At 40.1% G+C, this 19,895-nt stretch overlaps 1 protein-coding gene across 2 annotated transcripts in view; it reads left to right on the top strand.

The window, feature by feature from the left end:
* DDAH1 (dimethylarginine dimethylaminohydrolase 1) overlaps positions 1 to 19,895 on the top strand; it is a 143,609-nt gene that overhangs the window by 97,296 nt on the left and 26,418 nt on the right. For both annotated transcript variants that reach the window (XM_040987381.1, XM_040987382.1), the window contains exon 2: positions 10,267 to 10,366. In XM_040987381.1, coding sequence (XP_040843315.1) covers positions 10,267 to 10,366 — 100 coding nt within the window. The remainder of the gene's footprint in view (positions 1 to 10,266; positions 10,367 to 19,895) is intronic.

The raw sequence follows: 19,895 nt of genomic DNA, 5'->3' as shown, positions 1-19,895 counted from the left end.
GTCATGACACTGTAGATAAAGCAATTGTAGAGAATCTAGTATTTTGCTGTCAAGGTATATTAAACAGAGATGCTCTTCTTTGAGTCCTGGTATGCTGGTCTCCACTACACCATTCATCCATGAGGTTACAAGTGTATACTTGTTTACCTCTATATTTTTTCACCTTGCATTTTGGATGAAAATTGTCTTATACTAGAGAGAACGTATGACATTTGTCCTTTTGGGATTGGATTATTTCACTGAACATAACGGTCTCCAATTGGGGCTACTTTGTTGCAAATGGTAGAACTTCATTTTTTTTTAGTGTATATTTTAAAAATAATTTTTATTTAATTAATTGCATATTGCATTATGTGACACAGTTTTATAGGCACTGGGATTCTCTCCACCCTTCCCCTAACTCTCCCCCCATGTAGATTCTTCCACCTTGTTGCATAACCACAGTGCAAGTTCAGTTGAGGTTCCTTCATTGCAAGCATACACCAAGTATAGAGTCCAGCAACTTTTGTCCAGATAAGTTCAATAGCTTCTTAGAGGGATCTTCTCTGGTCTGAAGGTAGAGCCAGCAGAGCATCATCCCGATCAATTAAAAGCTCCAACATGACATCGGCAACAATTTATAACATTATGGAATTCATTGACATAGTATTGAGTATCTCTTCTTTGGATATATTTCCAGGAGTGGGATTGCTGACTCATATGGTAGTTGAATTGTTAGTTGCCTGAACACTCTCCATACTGACTTTCACAGTGGCTGCACAAATCTAGAATCCCACAATCCCACTAGCAGTGGAGTAGGGTATGTATTTCCTCACAGCCTTGCCAGCAGGTGTCATTAGTAGATTTCTGTGTGCAGGCAATTCTCACTGAGGATAAGTGGAACATTAATGTGGTTTTATTTGTGTTTCCCTTATTGCTAGGAAACTTGAGCATTTTTTCATGAGTCTGTTACCTATTTGAATTTTTTTTTCTTTGAAAAGTGTTTGCTCATTTCCTTCACCCATTTATGTACAGATTGTTGATTTTGCTTTTGTGTTTCTAGAGTTCTTTGTATATCCTGGATATTAGTCCCCTATCTGTTGCACAATGTGCAAAGATTTTCTCCCATTTGGTTGGTTTTCTCTTTGCTTTTTGATCATTTGCTTTGCTGTATAGAAGCTTCTTAGTTTGATGTAGTCCCATTTGTACAAATGCATTTTAACTCTTTATTTTTTATCTTTTATGATATGGTCCCATAGGCTCAGGGATCCCCCTCTTCTCCTTCTTCCTACTGATTTCCCTTATTTATTACAATAGTATAGTCCTTCAAAAACAGTCTCAAGTCCATCATTCTGCTATTTATGTGTTTTCTGACATTGTAGGCATAGACAATAGTAGAAAGTCCAGCATCCTATTGTGAAGGTATATTTAACAGTTTCACTGGGACAAATACATTTTTTTAAATTTTTATTGGAAAGGCGGATATACAGAGAGGAGAGACAGAAAGGAAGATCTTCTGTCCGATGATTCACTCCCCAAGTAAATGCAACGGCCGATGCTATGCCGGTCCGAAGCCAGGAGCCTCTTCTGGGTCTCCCACACGGGGTGCAGGGTCCCAAAGCTTTGGGCCGTCCTCGACTGCTTTCCCGGGCCACAGGCAGGGAGCTGGATGGGAAGTGGGGCTGCTGGGATTAGAACCTGCACCCTTATGGGATCCCGGGCGTGCAAGGACCTTTAACCACTGCGCCACCATGCCAGGCCCAACAAAAACATTTTTAAACATAAAATCTGTTTTTGATTTGAGTTTTCTATGTTAGTTTTCAATTACTGTGTAATAAGTTATTTAAACTCAGCAACTTAAAGGACACCTGTTGATTATCCCACAGATTCAGCAGGTCAAAATTTTGGATGTGGAACAGCTGGAATCCTGCTCAGGGTTTTACAAGGCTATGGCCAAGGTGTCCGCAGGGCTGTATTCTCATATGGAGCTTTGGTCCTCTTCCAAGCTTGAGAACTTTCTGGAGGAATTCCATTCCTTGTGCTTGTAGGGACTAAAGTACCTGGGTTTCTGTTTGTTGCTTGTTGTCAGGCTAGAGTTGTCCTCAGCCCCTACAGGCCATTCTATGGTACCCCTCCAAAGCAGGGCTGTTTGCTTTCTTCATGGCTGTCTGAACATCCTCCACTCCCTTTCTAGGATTAAACCCACTTCTAAGTACCCTCTTGTTAATCTGGCTCATCCATAGCCATTTTGGCAAACTGAAGTCAACTGCCTTGGTACCTTAATTAAATCTGCAAAATATCTTGTGCTTTGCAATGCAATCTAATCACAGAAGTGTTATTTCCCTTCAAATTTTCAGGTCCTTCCCACAATCAGAGAAATGAGTTTATTTGGATGACAGCAAAATGTTCACAGGAAATGGACTTGAAAAGACAAGGTTCTGGGGCCCAGCACTTGGGTAGTAGTTAAGACCCTGCTTGGGATGCCCATATTCCACAGTGCCTGGAGTTTAGTCCTGGGTTGGCTGTTGATTCCAGCTTCCTGCCGATGCAAACTCCAAGAGGTATAAGATGATGGCTCCAGTAGTGAGACCCTGCCGTCCATGGCTATAACCTACATTCCTAGCTACATGCTTTGGACAGGCCAAGCCTCAGCTGTGGTGGGCATTGGGTCAATACACTATTGAATGAGAGAGCTCTGTCTGGCAGTTTCCTTCTCCTTTTCTCTCTCTATCAAAAATATTTTAATTTAATTTAAGGTAAGCTTATTTTGATGTAAAAATGTTATAAAATTTGTACATAGTTTTCTTGTAATACACATTTCAATGAACCTTTTAAAAAACTTTCTAGTGTATGGATATTAGGGGTTTTTTGTTTGTTTGTTTGTTTGTTTGTTGGCTTTTATTTTCTGGCTCCCAAATCAACATCTTTTAATTCCATTTTTGGTGAAATTTTTATACTTGTTGCACAGGATATGCACAACACTTTGGGTATCATCTTAGATTTTTGCATACCTTGCATTCACAGCATTAAAATCTTTGTTGTCTTTCTAAATTCCAGTGTGTGTATAGTGCCTTGGCTTAGAATGTGCCTGAGTGTCCACATGCTTCGATTGTCTCACTGTATTTAAAATGCATTGTTGACTATTTCATGATGATCCTGCAAATATAATTCCTTTTCATAAACTGAAAAGCTAGTGGTTGGCTCTAAAAATTAATTATCCTTAGTTTGTGCATTTTGGGGGAAGCAGACTTTAGAATCTTTGGCAACCGGATCCAATTTAGACTGCTTCAGTCTGTAGCCTCTGCCTTCCTCCCCTCCAGAATGCCTGAGTACAGCTCTTTCTAGTCATTCTAACATTTCTTTTCACTGGACCATGTAGTGGCTACTTACATTAGCTTTCTGTTATTGACATTATATAGGAAAGAATAGCATAAACAAAGCACAGTCGTCTAACTTCATGTCTTACCTCTGCTAGCTCCTTGTTATGAGACTTTGGGTAAGTTATTTACCCTGTCTTAATTCCATCATCTGTGAAACAGAAATAATACTGGGACTTGCTTCTTCAGGCTAAGGCTGAGATCAAATATGAATTCTTGGTAAAATAATCTTGCAGGAAGATTATGCAAATAACTGCTATTATTGTTCATTAAATTGTTCCTAGGAGGCTTTTTCTTAGAAACAATATGAAAGTATGCAACATAGGAAATTTTTTATGCTGAATCATGTAGTATGTTAAACTTTTCTTGGTCTTTTTTAAAACTGGTATTTTACTTAATTTAGTAATTTAGTCTGCACATATGGAAAAGCTAAGAAATAAACCACTGAACAAGCCCTAAGGCATTCCAGAATTGAGGAACAGTAATTAATGTGCAAGCTTTTCTTTGGTGAACATCGCTAGCGTGGTTTATACATTTATTCCTATTTCTTAGTGTTCCTAATCACTCTGCAATTTAGTGTTCTGTGATCCTAATATACAGACATTTCATTTCTCTCTGATGTAAAGTGATCATGGAATCTTGCCCTTGACACAGGGTCTTTGAAAACACAGTGGACTGAAATCCACATAACTGGAAAGCAGAAGGGATTAGCATGATCTCCAGTCCTTGGATGAGACATGGATGAGACCTCAGCAAAGTCACAATCATGGTTGAGTGAACATGGGGACAGGCTTGGGAAGCTTGCCTCAGCAAGTCATTCAACCTTCCTCAGCTTCCATTTACTCATGTTCAATGCATATCTCATGCCAATTTCTCCTACCTTTTGGAATTGTAATATTGTCAATAAATATTCACAAGGTATACTGGCCCCCATTAAACTCTTAGTTTCCCAGAAGCAAGCTATTCAGTGGGTTACTCCAGCATTGCAGTGACTGGAACAAGAATGGACCAAAGTAAGAGATCAGGAACTCAATACAGTCCTCCTCCCAGATTGTCAGGGACCCAAGTCCTTGGCCATCATGGCTGTCTCCCTGGATGTGCATTAACAATAAGTTATGGGGTTAGCGTTGCAGTAGGACAAGCTGCTGCTTGCAAACTGGCATCCCATATGGATGTCAATTCAAGTCCCACTGTTCCACTTCCAATCAAGTTCTCTGCAGATGTACCTGGGAAAGCAGCAAAAATTATCCAAGTTCTTGGGTCTCTGTACCCATGTGCAAGACCTGAGTGAAGCTCCTGGATTCAGTCTGGTCCAGCTCCAGCCATTATAGCTATTTGGGGAATGAACCAGTGAATGGAAGATCTCTCTCTCTCTCTCTCTACCCCTCTTTCAGGTAAATCTTAAAGAAAAAAAAACAGAAATTTAAAGTCAGGAAAAGAACCAGGACTTGAACCCAGACATTACCCCAAAACATTCCTTAAATGCAAGACCAATGCCTGCACTCCCTTCCCCTTTCAAAAACCTCTGTATTGGTGTAAACTTTGCATCCATTTTAACTGATGAACTGAGATGTTGATCACACAAGAAAAGGTATGTGGCATCTTATTATGGACATTAAGTGCTTTTATAAAATTAACCAGAGATCCTGTCCAAGTGGCCACAGTTACCAAAGATATGCTGATTATCCAAAAAGAATAAAGTGTGATTTTTAAAAATGAGGTATGTCCTTTTAAATCTACCATATTGAATTGGCCAGGGACACCATAGTTTGGCCATGATGCACCAACAAGTTCCTGACAAGCTGTGTCTTGATGTGGTAGAAGTGTCACATCAATTCTTTGAATGGCCTCCTTAGGATTATCTACATGTCACACTTAAAAATGCCAACAACCAGCTGAGAAAATAAAACTTCCTTGTCCCAACCAAGCTATATTGTGCCTCTTCACTTCTTGGGTGTTAAACAAGAGCATGAATAGAAAGACAGTGTGATCTTACAGCTCTCTTAATGTGCTGATTTATAAAGAGTCTTGGAAAAGTGAAGCAGTCCTTGAAAGCACAGTGACAATGGTGGTGATAGCACAGCTTCCATGGCATGGAAGAACCCTGGGAGGCTGCATCCTGTCAGTCACAGCTGGTCATGCCCACAACCTCATTTGTAGAAATGCCGTCTGGCAACCCATTGAACAGAAGCAACCAGAGGGAAGCAGGAAGCAGTGAGGGCTAACAGGTTGTTGTATTTTCCTTATGGAGCTACAGCCCAGAGCTGTCCATCCTGCCTCATGTACAATATATATATATCACAGCATCCAGAGTGAAGCTATAATTAATATAGCTATTTACAGTTCTACTGCAAGCTGTAATTAATATAGCTTCTTAGTAAAACTGTAAAATCTTTATATTAGTTTTGTTTTGCTTTATACTGTGGAAAATATGGGAGGTTTTGTGTTGTTTCAGTATTTTATGTTGAGAAGGGATTTCACAAGAAGAGAAGAAGAGTTGAGTGCTGCGTTTCAGACATGTCTTATTTAATGTTGTGACTGTTGTATTTTTATTATTTCATTTTAAAAGGTATTTAGAATCCAAACCAATAACTGAGTTATTTTGGGTACAAAATAACAATAAGGCCACCAATGTGACAGGTACTGAAGTAGGTGCTTAGCATAAATTATTTTATTACATAATCCCTGATTCAGAGAAAAATTATTCTAGTTGCACATAGGAAACTAGAACTCTGAGGGGTTAATATAGCCCAAGTAAATCAATCCATCCACATCACCAATAAGGGATGAGTTGGTATTCAAAACTGGGGTTCTTTCCACCAACAAGGAGGAGTGAAGTGAAAAGACAGAATGGTGGGTGTAAACATGCTAGGACAAATGAGGACCATCACAGAGGTAAGAAGAGAATGTAACAAGAAGCATAAAGGAGATCAGGCATTTGGAAGCAAAAAGGATTTCCTCACACTGGTGCTTTAGAACGCATTGTCCTCCATCACTGTCGTCACTGGTGGCGTCTTGGCTGACACTCTTTAGGCCTATGGGACACCTTGCCAGACAGGCCACTTCCTACCTCGTATACAACCTCCAGAGGTGTAGTTCAAGACAGAGATTATACAGGAAGTCTACCTCATATCCTGACAGCATCCAGGAACAGAAAGGAAACCAGAGTTGAATGTTTGGAATTTAAATTTTGAAGTGCCCCAACGTGTGTGCTCTACTCTGGCTTTGCAGAGAACACTGCAATTGTAATTCACTAGAAAGCAGATGGGATCTGTCATAGGGTGATAAAACATGGGGAGCACAACCAAATGTAAGAAAAAGCAGCAGCCTTTTCCATATGGGTCAGTTTCATTGCACAAATATCTGTCTCTGTGTGTACACAAGTTGGTATGCACCAGAATAGCAAAAGGCAGAGCTAGTATTTATGGAACAGCTACCACATGCTAAGTGCCTGACAGATACTTAATGAACAGAGCAGCCTTGGAATTCGATGTTATTTGAACAGATTCTTGAAAGAAGGAACCTGAGGCTCAGAAAGCTAGAAAGCACTAGGTCACTGGCTAATAAGTAGTAGAGCTAGGGTTTGAGCATCAGGCCCTCAATCATAATGATATATTATACTGGCATTCCTAGAACAGTGGCTGTGAATGGGTAACCTCAGTAGCTCTACATTTTTCACTGCAGGGATGGGGAGAAAAATGAAGACAGGGAGGGAAAGAAAGGCCCGAGGGGGTGCCTTTCTCTCAAAAAGAATTAAGTGTGGTTGGGAGGAGTGGAGGAAGCAGAGATAATCAGAAAAGGAATCTGTAGTAAAGGGAAGGAAGGAAAGATGTAGCATACAGAAATACTGTCTAAAGTTTGAAAGGGAGAACGTAGGTCATGTAACATGAAAACGCAAGGAAGAACGGTCTTGTAAATCCTTTATATGAAGTGTGAAAATTATACACTCAGGGCCCGGCGCGGTGGCGCAAGTGGTTAAAGGTCCTCGCCTTGCACGCCCGGGATCCCATATGGGCGCCGGTTCTAATCCCGGCAGCCCCGCTTCCCTTCCAGCTCCCTGCCTGTGGCCTGGGAAAGCAGTCGAGGACGGCCCAAAGCTTTGGGAACCTGCACCTGCGTGGGAGACTGGAAGAGGCTCCTGGCTTCGGATCGGCATAGTATCGGCCCGTTGCGCTCACTTGGGGAGTGAATCATCGGACGGAAGATCTTCCTCTCTGTCTCTCCTCTCTGTATATCCGCCTTTCCAATAAAAAAAAAATAATAATAAAAATAAATCTTTAAAAAAAAAGGAAAATTATACACTCAGACTTCACAGTTAAAATCAAGGTGTAGCTATTCGAAATTTTCCTCTAATTTATCCTTTCTCTCTTTTTAAAAGATTTACTTTAGGGGCCAGCACAATGGCTCAATCAACTAATCCTCCAACTGTGTGGTGAGCCCATATGGTTCTCAGTTTCCATCCCAGCTGCTCCACTCTTCATCCAGCTCCCTGCTTGTGTCCTAGGAAAGCAGTGGAGGATGGCCCAAAGCCTTGGGTCCCTGAGCCTGCAAAGGAGACCTGGAAGAGACTCCTGGTTCCTGGCTTCAGATGGGCTCAGCTTCAGCCGTTGTGACCATTTGGAGAGTGAAAGAGTGGATGGAAGATGTTTCCCCTATCTCTTCTTCTCTGTATAAATCTGCTTTTCCAATAAAAAGAAAGGAATCCTTTAAGTTTATAAAACATTTTTGAAAATATTTATTTGATTTAATTTGAAAGTGAAATTACAGAGAGAATATTTTTCCATCCAATGATTCACTCCTCATCCAGAGCCTAAGAAACTGTATCATAAAACAATAATAAAAAATAATTTTAAAAGAAAAAATGCGTTTATGAACTTAACTCTGAAGGTAATATAATGTCAACATCTGTGATATGGAACTATTCTGATAACTTGGTTTATGTACATGTGATGGGCATTAAAAAGAGGGCGTACTGCTCTTGCACAAAAACCATTTTTTTTTAATCACTGCAGCTGTTTTAACTCTAAAGAAACCACAAACATTTAATCCTCTGAAACCTCAAGTTGGAAAGACAGAAGACTTTCTTATAAAATACAGTGTGTCTGAAAGTGGTATGGCTAGCAGTTTCCCTACTCAGTTCTTAATTCTTAAGAGTGGAATAAAGGTGCTGAATAGAAATGTTACTTAGTTACAGATAAACTTTTCAGACCAAAATCTATTACATATCTGAATACCCAGTAACCCTTGAAACATTTATCACAGAGGCATTAGTATTGGTAACAGAAGCAAAAGGGAACTCTAGCTCAGTTCTCAGGATCCCTGCGTAAGCTACTGAATAATTTTCTGTGGGCTTTGAAGAGGAGCTGCCAGAATGAAACAGTTGTGTGTTTTTCCCAGTGGCCCAAGAAATTATGGCAAATGTTTCCTTTTTTCATTTTTTATGCTTTAGCAACAATTCTATTTCCTGTTACGTAGGAAAACTATTCTGCTGCTTTTTTAAAAAAAAAGTCAGTGAATATATTTATTACAATGCTAACAGCATTTGGCCCATGGAAATGATTTTTATTGTTCTGAGTCATTCTGGTTCGTGGAATTTTTGCATGAGTTCCTGGACAAGGATGAGATGATATATTTGTTTTACTTTATGTCCTCAGTGTTTTTCTAGATGTGTTAGTATTGTGGTTGTTGTCAAAATATTTCCATATTTTTATTACTGTAGGAATAACTTCGTTGCAGTTATGGCTCCTACACCCTTCATTGACAATTCACTGTGAAAACTCAGCATGATGCATTTTGGCAGAACTACCTGCTTTGCCCAGTGTGGTGCGATCTCTTTTGTTTTGTTTTGTTTTTTCCCTTAGACATATTTAATTTGTTTTTGCTGAACTTTTGGAAGACCTGAAATTAAACTGTGTGTCTCAAAGGGTACTTTGAAGTATTCCCTAATTTAGATTATCTCTGTGCTTTGGACATACCCTTGTATCATAGGAAGTCCCTGAATTCCATTTTTTAGAAAAGACATTCTCTAGTTTCATTGCAGCTATTCTATTTGTTAATGACCTTTAGGTTTTCAAAAATAGACACTCCTATTAACTGAGAATAAACTAAGATCGTTTAGATGTAAGCCTTGATATTTTGGTATTTTAGAAAATCCTGGAATAAAAATCATGTCCTGTGGGTTGAGATTGCAAGTTACTGAGTTACTATCATTGATATTTTTCCATGTATAACTCTGACTGATAAAGGAATTCAAATTAAATTCTGTGCTTTTTTGGAAAAAGTTTAGGGCTCAGATGGTATGTTTCCCACCTCCTTTAACTTGTGTGCCCTGATTAGTCTTGCAACGACTCCTTGACTAACCGTCTTCCAATAGGACTCTAACTGGTCACTTTTTCACAAAAGAAGGGATTATAATACTGACTCAGTCTAAGACTAACAGGAAACAAAATGTCCTGCTTCACTCTCCCAAATGCCTGCAACAGCCAGGCCTGAGCCAGCCCAAAATCAACATCCAAAAATAATATATATCCCCCATGGGTGGCTGGGACACAACTACTTGGTTCTCCTTGAAGCTCCCCTGGATGCATCTTAGCAAGATGTGAGAGTGAGAGTGCAAGTGCAGCCATGAATCCAACCCAAGCACTCCAACATGACTTTCAGACATCCCAAGTGAAGGCCTGCCCCATGTGGGAAGCTGTAAATGGGTAATTCTTCTCTTATAAATAACTATGACTGATCCTAGATCATACTAAAGATAATTAAGATGTGTGTGTGTGTGTGTGTGTGTGTGTGTGTGTGTGTGTGTGTGTGTGTGTGTAGGAACATGATTTAGTGTCCGGACATTTTAAATAGTTGATTATCTTATTAGAAAAGAGTAAGCTATTAATCTGCATCATCTAATTTTTAACAGGTTGACATGATGAAGGAAGCATTAGAAAAACTTCAACTCAATATAGTAGAGATGAAAGATGAAAACGCAACTTTAGATGGTGGAGATGTCTTATTCACAGGTATGGATCTATTGAGTTTTTTTCTATCCAGAATTATGTCTAAGGGGTGGACACTCGAGTTAGTGATAAGAGGCTGCCTGCATGCCTTCTTCCCGTGTCATATCTCAGGGTTTGAGATGCAGCTCTGATGCTGATCCAGCTTCCTGCTAATTTGCACCTGGGAGGCAACAGGTGATAACTTAAGTACATGCGTCCCTGCTACACACATGAGAAAGCTGGAGTGAAGTTCAAGATAATTGTTCCACCCTAACTCAGCATTCGTAATTGTAATTTGGATGCCCCCAGTGAATAGAAGATCTTTCTTTCTTTTTCTTTCTCTCTGTCTCTTTCAAGTAAATTTTTTTTAAATGTGTGTTTCTAATACTTGGCTTTTTTGAACAAATTAGTAGCTGCTAAATTCAAGTAATTTAGAAAATATAGAAAAGCACAAAGGAAAAAAAATGTGACCTTCCATTCAAACAGACTCACTTAAATAATTTCACCGATGTCCTTTTAATACATTTGTACATATGTATTTGCCTCATCTTATGGGATTGCTCTCTGTATGTATATCATCAGTACGTGTCTTGCTTCAATTATGGTATTTATACTGCAAATATCCATTGTGTGTATATTGGTTCAAATTTAAAGGATTTTTAACTCAAGATCAGTGTCACAAACAATTTTCTTTACAGATGGCAAGATTAATTTAAATAATTTTGCATTCAAATTGACTTGGTTTAGTGCCAGATAAATATATTAACATAACTCAAATAAAAATAGCTAATACTATTCTTGATCTAACCAGAATCAGGTTTTACAATGTATATAATATAACTACTAAACAGTTCTTTAACATCAAACTTTTGAATTCTGTATGATAACATTATTGTATTCTGAAATTTGGACAAACACTCCTCTGGATTCATTCTGGTTATATTGCTGGGTAAGATAGTAATAGTAATTTGAAATTACACTAAAAACTTGTTTTCTGCTTAAAGTCAGAGAATAAACACCTATTTCCCTAAAGTAACCCTGACAGCAAAGGCTGGTTTAAGGGATTTGGAAATGTGGCCACCGAAAACATGAAGTTTCTTGGAAATAGAGTATTTCAGCTACAGTGCATTTTACACTGAACCATATAGGTATGGCCAAGTGTTGTTTTGTATTCTTTGCATATGTATGTAATTATTATATAGGAGCAACAGCAATGTCCATCCCACCACATTTCTCATTCAGTGCCATGTGCCTATGGATGGCTGTCACTTGGTATGCTGGCTACTTCAGGCAGCCCCACTCTCACTGTAGACTACATGAACCTATGCTGCCATTACCATTAGCAGGTTTCCACTTCTGGGTTTGGTTTGCACTGCCCACTGAGATCACAGAACAAAGAGCCCAAAGGGCTCTTGCTTCACTCTTAGCTCTGGTTGTTCCAAAGCAGATTCAGGCATTCTTTAAATCTGTGCAGTAAGTTCTCCCTCAGAATATTCTTTGCGTGTCATTAATAGCACTTTCATTCTTTCTGTCAACAGAACAACAGCCAGTTCCTCTTAGAAAATAGGCTTTTGTGAAAAAGTTGAATGTGGAACTCAGACTTCCTTACATAAAAGACAACTCTTTTCTTTGTCAATACAAAAATATATGATAATAATAATACTCCAGCTATAGACAACTACCTAGGTTGCCTTGTACCTTGGCAAGCATTACATTGCTGGAAGAAAAGTAGCAATAGTGGTAGGAATCCTGGGTCTGGTTAATGCCAAATTTGTGTTAACTAAACCAGTGTGCCAGCATAGTAGCCTATTCTGATTTTTGTTTTGTTTTGTTTTGTTGTTTAGTATGTGAGGAAGGTGGGGAATGCCAGGCTAGGACAAACTGTCCAGACTCTAGGCAAGGGGAAGGGTGCTGCAGATTGTCCAGGGAAGAGGACCTTGGGGGTGTACTATATTTGGAGACCCACATGGACATACATCCATCCCAATTACGTAAACAATATAAAACATTAAATTATAATGGTAAAGCTAATTATAAGCAGGCACTGATAGTAGTTAAAGCTTGGTTTAAACAAGTTGTGTTGACAGTTACACAGTCATCCCAGTAGCTGAGCTGATGTGCTCCAAGAGAAGGTCACTTAAATGCTGAGACTCTTTCCTTCATCCAAAGTCTATCCACATCATCTCAAGCCTGAATTTGTACTCTATCTTCTTGTTAGATCCTCTGAAAGACGGCTTGCCTTTGATAGTATCTGTGGGCTTTTTTTACTGGCTGTAGTCAACACATGAGTTCTTATGTTATTAATGATATTATTCAAAACTGAAATGGCCTTGGGATATCTCTCTGCTCATTTACAACTAATGTTAAGTCCTGCCTTCTAGCTCCTTCTTTTCCTTTTTATTTTAATTATAGGAAATGATATATTACATGGAAATTTGCTGTATTAACTGCATTAATTAAATAATTCATATGGTATTATTTACATTCACAACATTATACAACTATTACTGCCCAGTTTTGGAACTGGGAAGAATTGGGTATGAAACAAAATCTGTTGTGCTTTCTATGTGCTCTGTGCCCTGTTCCTTCTACAACTCAGAACTTCATTAATAATTTATCAGGAAGTAGAAAGAAGGAGAATTGCTTTCCAAAACCAGCTCCTGCTGGGAAATCTGTCAGGCAAGAAACAGCTACTGGCAAAAATGATTTTAATCCTATTTTTGATAAACAGACAACAGCAACTTACTTTCACTTCTGTTTATTTATATTGTGAAACAGAGTACATTAAAAGCATTATAAAAATGTTATGTACACTTTAAAAAACAGTAATAAAAAATGAACACCTGGGTTCTACCAGCAGGTTTAAGATATACAGTCTTGTTAAGACCACAAGAAGTCCCTGGTGGTCCCTTAGTCCCCACTTCTGTCTGTTCCCAGCCTCAAGTGCCCCTGCTCTGAGTTGTCTCTGCCTGACCTTCCTTCGAGCTTTATTTCAACATATATATTCTTAAATTGCCTGTTATTTAACTTTGCTAGTAATATATATATATGTATATTCATATGTGTACATATATGTGTGTATGTGTGTGTGTGTGTGGCTTTTCTATCTTTGAGCTAAGTCAATGTACATAGCTGTAACTAGTTTTCCATGTTGATTACTACTCTGCTAAGAATGCACCCCAATGTATTTATTCATTTTTTGTTGATGTGTATTTGGGTGTTTTCTATTTTGTGTGTTATCTTTAATGCTACCATGTATATAAGTCTACTAGGGATATATTACAGAGTTTTCCTAAGGTAAACACCTGGGAATGAAATTCAGAGGATAATGTAAACTCTGTGGGTTGTTTCTTTACTTCAATGAGATGATTGTTTGATGTTTTTCTTTGATCAACTAATGTGGCTAATTACATTAACTGATTTTCTGAAGTTTGATCAACCTTGTGCTTCTGAAATGAAATAAAAGTTGATCATAACCTACTGTATTTTTAAGACAATTTTAGTAATGTTTAAACTTTTTTGTGACCTATGTTTTTTCTTTCTGGTTTTCCTTGTCTGGTTGTGATAAAGAAGTTCTATTAGCCTTGTGAAATGTACTAATGAATATTTCCTGCCTTTATATTCTTTGGTACTAATATTGTTTGAATTGTGTATTTGTTGAAATTTGGTGCTTTCTTTGTAAGTAAGATCTTAAACTTATTCAGTTTTTTGAGCACGGTTTAACTGTTTGTTTTTCCAAGGGGGCGGTGGTGGTTGTTGTTTTACTTTTCCTAAGGCAGTTTTAATGGGTTCCTTTTAACAAGATTTTATCTGTTTACAAAATATTGAATATAACATCCTTCATATATTATTAAGATATGTTTAAGCTTCACAACTCTGATATCCCTTTACATTTGTGATATCTATGCACTCCTTTTTTTAATCAGTGAGTTGTCAATTTTATTTGTCTTTTCAAAAAGCTAGCCAGAACTCTGTATCCTAAATGTTTACTTTCTATTCCTATCTTATTTCCTTCCTTCGGATTTCTTTACTTTTGTTCTGTTCTTTCACCCGAAATCTCAGATTGTGTATTTATCTCAGTCATTTTTAGCCTTCATCTTCTCTGCTATAACCATCTAATGTAGCTTAACTTTCTTTCTATGTACTATTTAACAGACTCATTTTGATAGGAATGTTTGTTATAATTTAATTCTGACTGTTGTTGAGTTTCCCTTATGATTTTTTTTATCCCTTATGATTTAATTACCAAGTCATTAGTGGACAATTGGATTTCTTTAAGAAAAAACAATTCTTGCTGTGTCAGGTTTGGCGGTGAAGATGCTCATGCTCACATTCCCTGTTATAGCACCTGGATTTGATTGCTGGCTCCGTTCTGATTCCACGTTCCTGCTACTGCAGACCTTAGAAGGCTGCAGGCAATGGTTCTAGCAGTTACTGCCACTCGTTGGGAGACTGACTGCCTTGGCATCCTGCCTCAGCCCACCTTTGTAGGCAGTTGGGTCATGAACCAGCTGATAAAATCACTGTAGCTCTCCCTCTCACCCTTGCTGAGTTCTCAAAAGAACTTACTGGCCATTATTGTAAGTTGCTGAAACATCAACTCATTACTTTCATAATTCATATATTTAAAAAAAACACAAAAACTCAAGCATGAGTCCTGTATTTCTTTTGTGAATTTTATTTCTAGTAAATCAAAGGCTTAATTAAGGGAAGATTTTCTTTCTAGAATTTCAAGAAATAAATCCAGATCCCTAAAAAAGTAATTGATCTGTGCACTGATGATCGAAGCTTGCTAAAACCATGGACTTTAAAAAAATAATTATCACAAGTCCCAAAATTATTATATAAAATTCTGATGGGAAACATATGATGCAAAAATCGGGCTGATGCCACCTGAACCCACTGATCATTCTAGTGGGTTCCCTGAAAATGTAATCAGTTACCCCTCACAGTGAATACAGTAGAAGCATAGCCCCAATATAAAGGCATCAGGTCGAAGAAAGAGAGAACTAGAATGAGAATCAAACCAGCAGTTTACTGAAAATACAAAGGATAAAGGAACAATATAAGCACTGAGTGATATCATGAAGCTATAAACCAAATCAAAAATATAGTAAACAGAATGAGTTAGGAAGGAAAATATAAAAATGGATTGGTATAGAAGAAAATGACCAGATACATACAAATGAAAGGAATAATTTTAAACTTCACAGTTCCATCATTTTCTTTTATGACATCAGGTCACCCTGCATACTATTTTATGATACCTGCTTATTAGTACACTATTTTTTTAAAGTCATATATAAGTCTGATTTATAAATCTATTTTTGTCTTAAATTAATTAAGGAAACTTAATATTTGTCATTGCAGCAAACTTTTTTTTTTATAAAATAATACTTTTGGGTCTGGTGCCATAGCTTATTGGCTAAATCCTTGCATTGCACATGTCAGGATCCCAAGTGGGTGCCAGTTTGTGCCCTGGCTACTCCATTTCTCATACAGCTCCCTGACTGTGGTCTGGGAAGACAGTAGCAGATAGACCAAACCCTTGGAACTCTGCACCCAAATGGGAGACTCAAAGGAGCTCCTGGCTCCTGATTTCTGATTGGCTCGCCTCCAAATGTTGCAAACTTTCTGTCTCCTCTTTCTGTAAATCTGCCTTTCCATTAAAAATAAATAAATACTACTAAAAATGATACTTGTGTCACATAAAAGACCTCTTTATAGCATAAACTTGGGTTTTCACATATAATAGCATTTCCTTTTTTCATTTTTTATTATATTTTTGATAGTTAACATAATTGACCAGGATGTATGCCCATGTGGGCCTGCAAATAGGGTGGGGAAGGTCAAGCTATAGTAGAAGGTAGGTGAAACAAGTGCTTCATCCTTTCTCCTACTTTTTTCTCCTGTGTCCACTATAGGGGGAGGGGAGGGGCTGCTCTTTCTGTCAAATTACATCAGCACACAAAGACGGGGGAGAGTCATTTGATGACAGTTTAGAGACAGAGTGCTCTGAGGGGGTTACTTGAGTGGTTTTGATAGTTTTGAGATGTTATCAGCTTTGTTGCACCAGAGTTGAGAAAATGTTTCCAATGCCTATTGGTTGACCAAGTCCTATAGACTTAGTGCATCCTTACTGCATCCACAGACCCATGTTGCAAAGTATGACTGGGAGAGATGTCTAATCTGTTCCATTTTCCACCTACTGAGGAGGCACTTGAGGTCCTCTGCTGGGAAAGATGAACTGGCTGTCATATACCCTGGTGCATCTGAGAATGCTGCCCACTGCACAGGCATCAGCTACTAAGGAGGCCCAGTCCTGACACATGCACTCTAAGGTTAAACACACATATGTTGCGGTTATGCACTCCCCTCCTCCACCACCCCAAGAAACCTGGCCTGGGGTGACCTCAGACTTGCCTCTTGTGTGGGCCAGCTAGCACAGGGTCAGGTTTGGTCAGTCACCTGCAACAGCCAACAAATATGCCACACACTGGAGGATGTAGCTCCTGGTCATTTCTGCTCATAGCCACATCCTCTCACTAATCAACAGGTGCTGTGGCCTAGCCCAGCTCAGCCTTCCACAGACTCGGTCCTCACCCACACCAGTGAGCACCACAGACTAGTTGCAGCAACCCTCAATAACCTCTGTCAGACTCACTACCAGCTCCAGTTTTTGCATGTGCAAGCATGAGCTGCAGCCTAGCCTGGTCCATCCCATATCCCATCTGGCTTTCGTGCATACCTATGGGTACTGTGGCTTAGCTCAGCCTACCTGCCCCCAGACCTGGTCCACACTTATGCTGTAGGGTGTTGCCACCTTATGCAGCCAGGCTCACCCACAGCCCTGGCTCTCATGCCACCAGGAGTAGCTGCAGCCTACTAGGGGAGTACCCACAGTTCCCCTCTTGTGCCTGCTGTCAGCTCCCAAATTCTGTACTTGTCAGTGGGATAATGTGGTCCATCCTGGCATGACTCAAACCAAGTCTTGATACTTATCATCAGATGCTGCAGCCTAGCCCTGCTGGTCCACACATATTATGGCTCTTGTGCACATGAGTAGATGCAGCAGCCTATCCCAACCGTCCCTCAGATGCAGCCCACATGCTAACCAGTGGATGCTACAGCTCTGCCCAGACCAGCCTGCCCTCATCCCAGCTCTCATGTTCATTAGTGGAAGCTGCAGTCTTGCAGGGGAGTTCCTGAATGTTCCCTACCAGCTCCACTCCCAGCCCCAGGTCTTACCAGATTGGTATGGCCCATCCCTCATCCCAGTTCTCACTTAAAGGTGCAGCAGCTTATGCTAGAGTAACCCACCCCTGGTTCCAGCCCTCATGTTAACTGGCAGGTGTTGTGGGCCAACCTGGTAGGGCCTGCAGATTGGCCCAGACTGGCCTAACCTGGCATGCCAACAAACATAGCCACATGTATGATGATAGGTGCTACAGTCCAGCCTGGCCTGGCTTGCCCCCAAATCCAGCTCTTGAGCTCACCAGTGGGATCTTCAGCCAAGCACAGGAGTCTGAAAAGTTCCCCAATCGGAACCACTCCCAGGCCTGGAATACTGGTAGGTTCTGCAGCTCTGCCTGACCTCAGTCCTGGTACCCAGTGGCACAGCTGTTTCCTAGCCCAACAAAGCCACACCTATTCTAGCTCTCACCAGCAGGTACTATAGCTAGTCCCGCCTGACCCATCCCAAGACCCAGATCTCATGTGAACCAGCAGGTATCACAACCTAACCCAATCCATCCTGCACCCATTATGGCTCCGGTGAGTTCCAGTGGGTTCTGGGGCCTAGTCCAGTGTGACACACCTTCAGATCCAACTCATACACATGCTAATGGGTGCTGCAACTCTCCCCAGCCTGGTCTTCCCCCAGTTCCATCTCTCATGCTCACCAGTGGGAGCTACAACCAAGCAAAGGAGTCCCCCAAGTTCCCTTACCAGACCCATTCCTAATCCCAGATCTTGTGTGTGCCAGCAGGTGCTTTGTTCCAGCCTTTGACCACCCCCAGTCTCTTCTCTCAAAGGTGAATGTTGAACTCTGTCCCAACCCTGCATGGCCAATACCCTGTCCTGGCCCTTACGTGTGCCAGTGGGTGCTATGGCCCAGCCCAGCTCAGCTTGTACCCAGATCTGGCCCACACACATACCAAAAAGTTCTGTGGTCCAGCCTCACTCAACCCATAACCACCTTCCACTCTTGTGAAAAGCAGCTGGTGTTGTAGCACACAAAGGAGAGCCCACAAGGCCATTACAGAATCTATCTTCAGATGTGGCTCTCTCATGTTCCACTGGATACTGCAACCCAGCATGGTGTAGCCCATGCCTTGATCCAACACTCATGGACAGGTACTATAACCTAGTCCCGCTATGCATGCCCTACAGCTCCAGCTTTCACGTGTGCCAGTGAATGATGCCACTTAACCCACTCCAGGTCTCCCACATGAGTGGGTGCCTTGACCTGACCCAGAATACCCTCTGGTCCCCCCCGCAAAAAAAAATTACCTCATCTCAACTCCCTTGCTGTCTGTGAGTGCAGTGGCCCAATCCATAGAAGCCCCCCAAAGTTACTCCTAAACTGTCAAACATGCCCTCAGAATCCCCCCCACTCTAACAGATTCCCTTCTGTGGGCAATCAGCAGCCTTTCTACTATACACAGTGGCATGCTACATCCCTGTGGTCCCAGCCCAAAGTCTCCCTCTGCTCTCTGTGGCAGTGCACAGAGTTCCCCACATATCATTCCCAAAAGGAACAGGCAACTGTGCTGGCACACTGGTATAGTTAATACAAATTTGGCATTAACCACATCCAGAATGCCCACCAGCTGTTTGTTTCTCTCCAAGAAATGTAACACTTACGTAGGTACAAGGCAACCTAGGCAGTTATCTACAGCTAGGGATATAGTAACATTTCTTAAGAGACAACACAAGTGTGGCATTCATAAAAAATTCGAAAAGACAAACTGTCAGTTTTCCATGAAAGACTCCTGTGCCTGTCAACATCAAGTCTTAACCTTGAAATATTTTCATAACATCACTTGGCCTATGTCATTTACCTCTCCTATAAGAATATTATGAAGATGAAAGTTATAGCATTTATAAAGTCAATCCAACACTCACTTCTGCATGGTTGTTCGCACACCTTACTGTATACTCAGGGTCAAAGTGAAGCTGATTTTTCTTTCAATGTTTTTCCCACAGTTAAATGGAATTATGTTAAAAATAATTAAGGAAGCATGAGAAAGCACTGCTTAACCCCATCTTCTGTACTTGTTCACCTATAAGTAAGACATCATTTTTATCTAGTATTTTACTTTCTAAGTAGAAAATTGCAAAATTTCAGAAAGGTATGTCCTAAATATTTGTACTTGGTAAATAGGCATCCTTTGCTCTTTTTTATTTGAAGTGAGTAACATACATTGTTTTAAAGACAGAGCTCTCAGTAGTCAGCACTAATTCACTGTCCCAGATGGTTTCTTCAGACGTTATCTGCTTGCTGTAAGAAAAGAATCCAATTTCATCGCAACATCTGGCGTTGATTTTTTTA

Source organism: Ochotona curzoniae, unplaced genomic scaffold (assembly GCF_017591425.1).
Source record: "Ochotona curzoniae isolate NIBS_2020 unplaced genomic scaffold, NIBS_Ocur_1.0 contig_4612, whole genome shotgun sequence".
Classification (NCBI taxonomy): Eukaryota; Metazoa; Chordata; class Mammalia; order Lagomorpha; family Ochotonidae; genus Ochotona; species Ochotona curzoniae.
The sequence above is the reverse complement of the archived record's forward strand: the minus strand, read 5'-3'. Positions and strand labels throughout refer to the sequence as shown.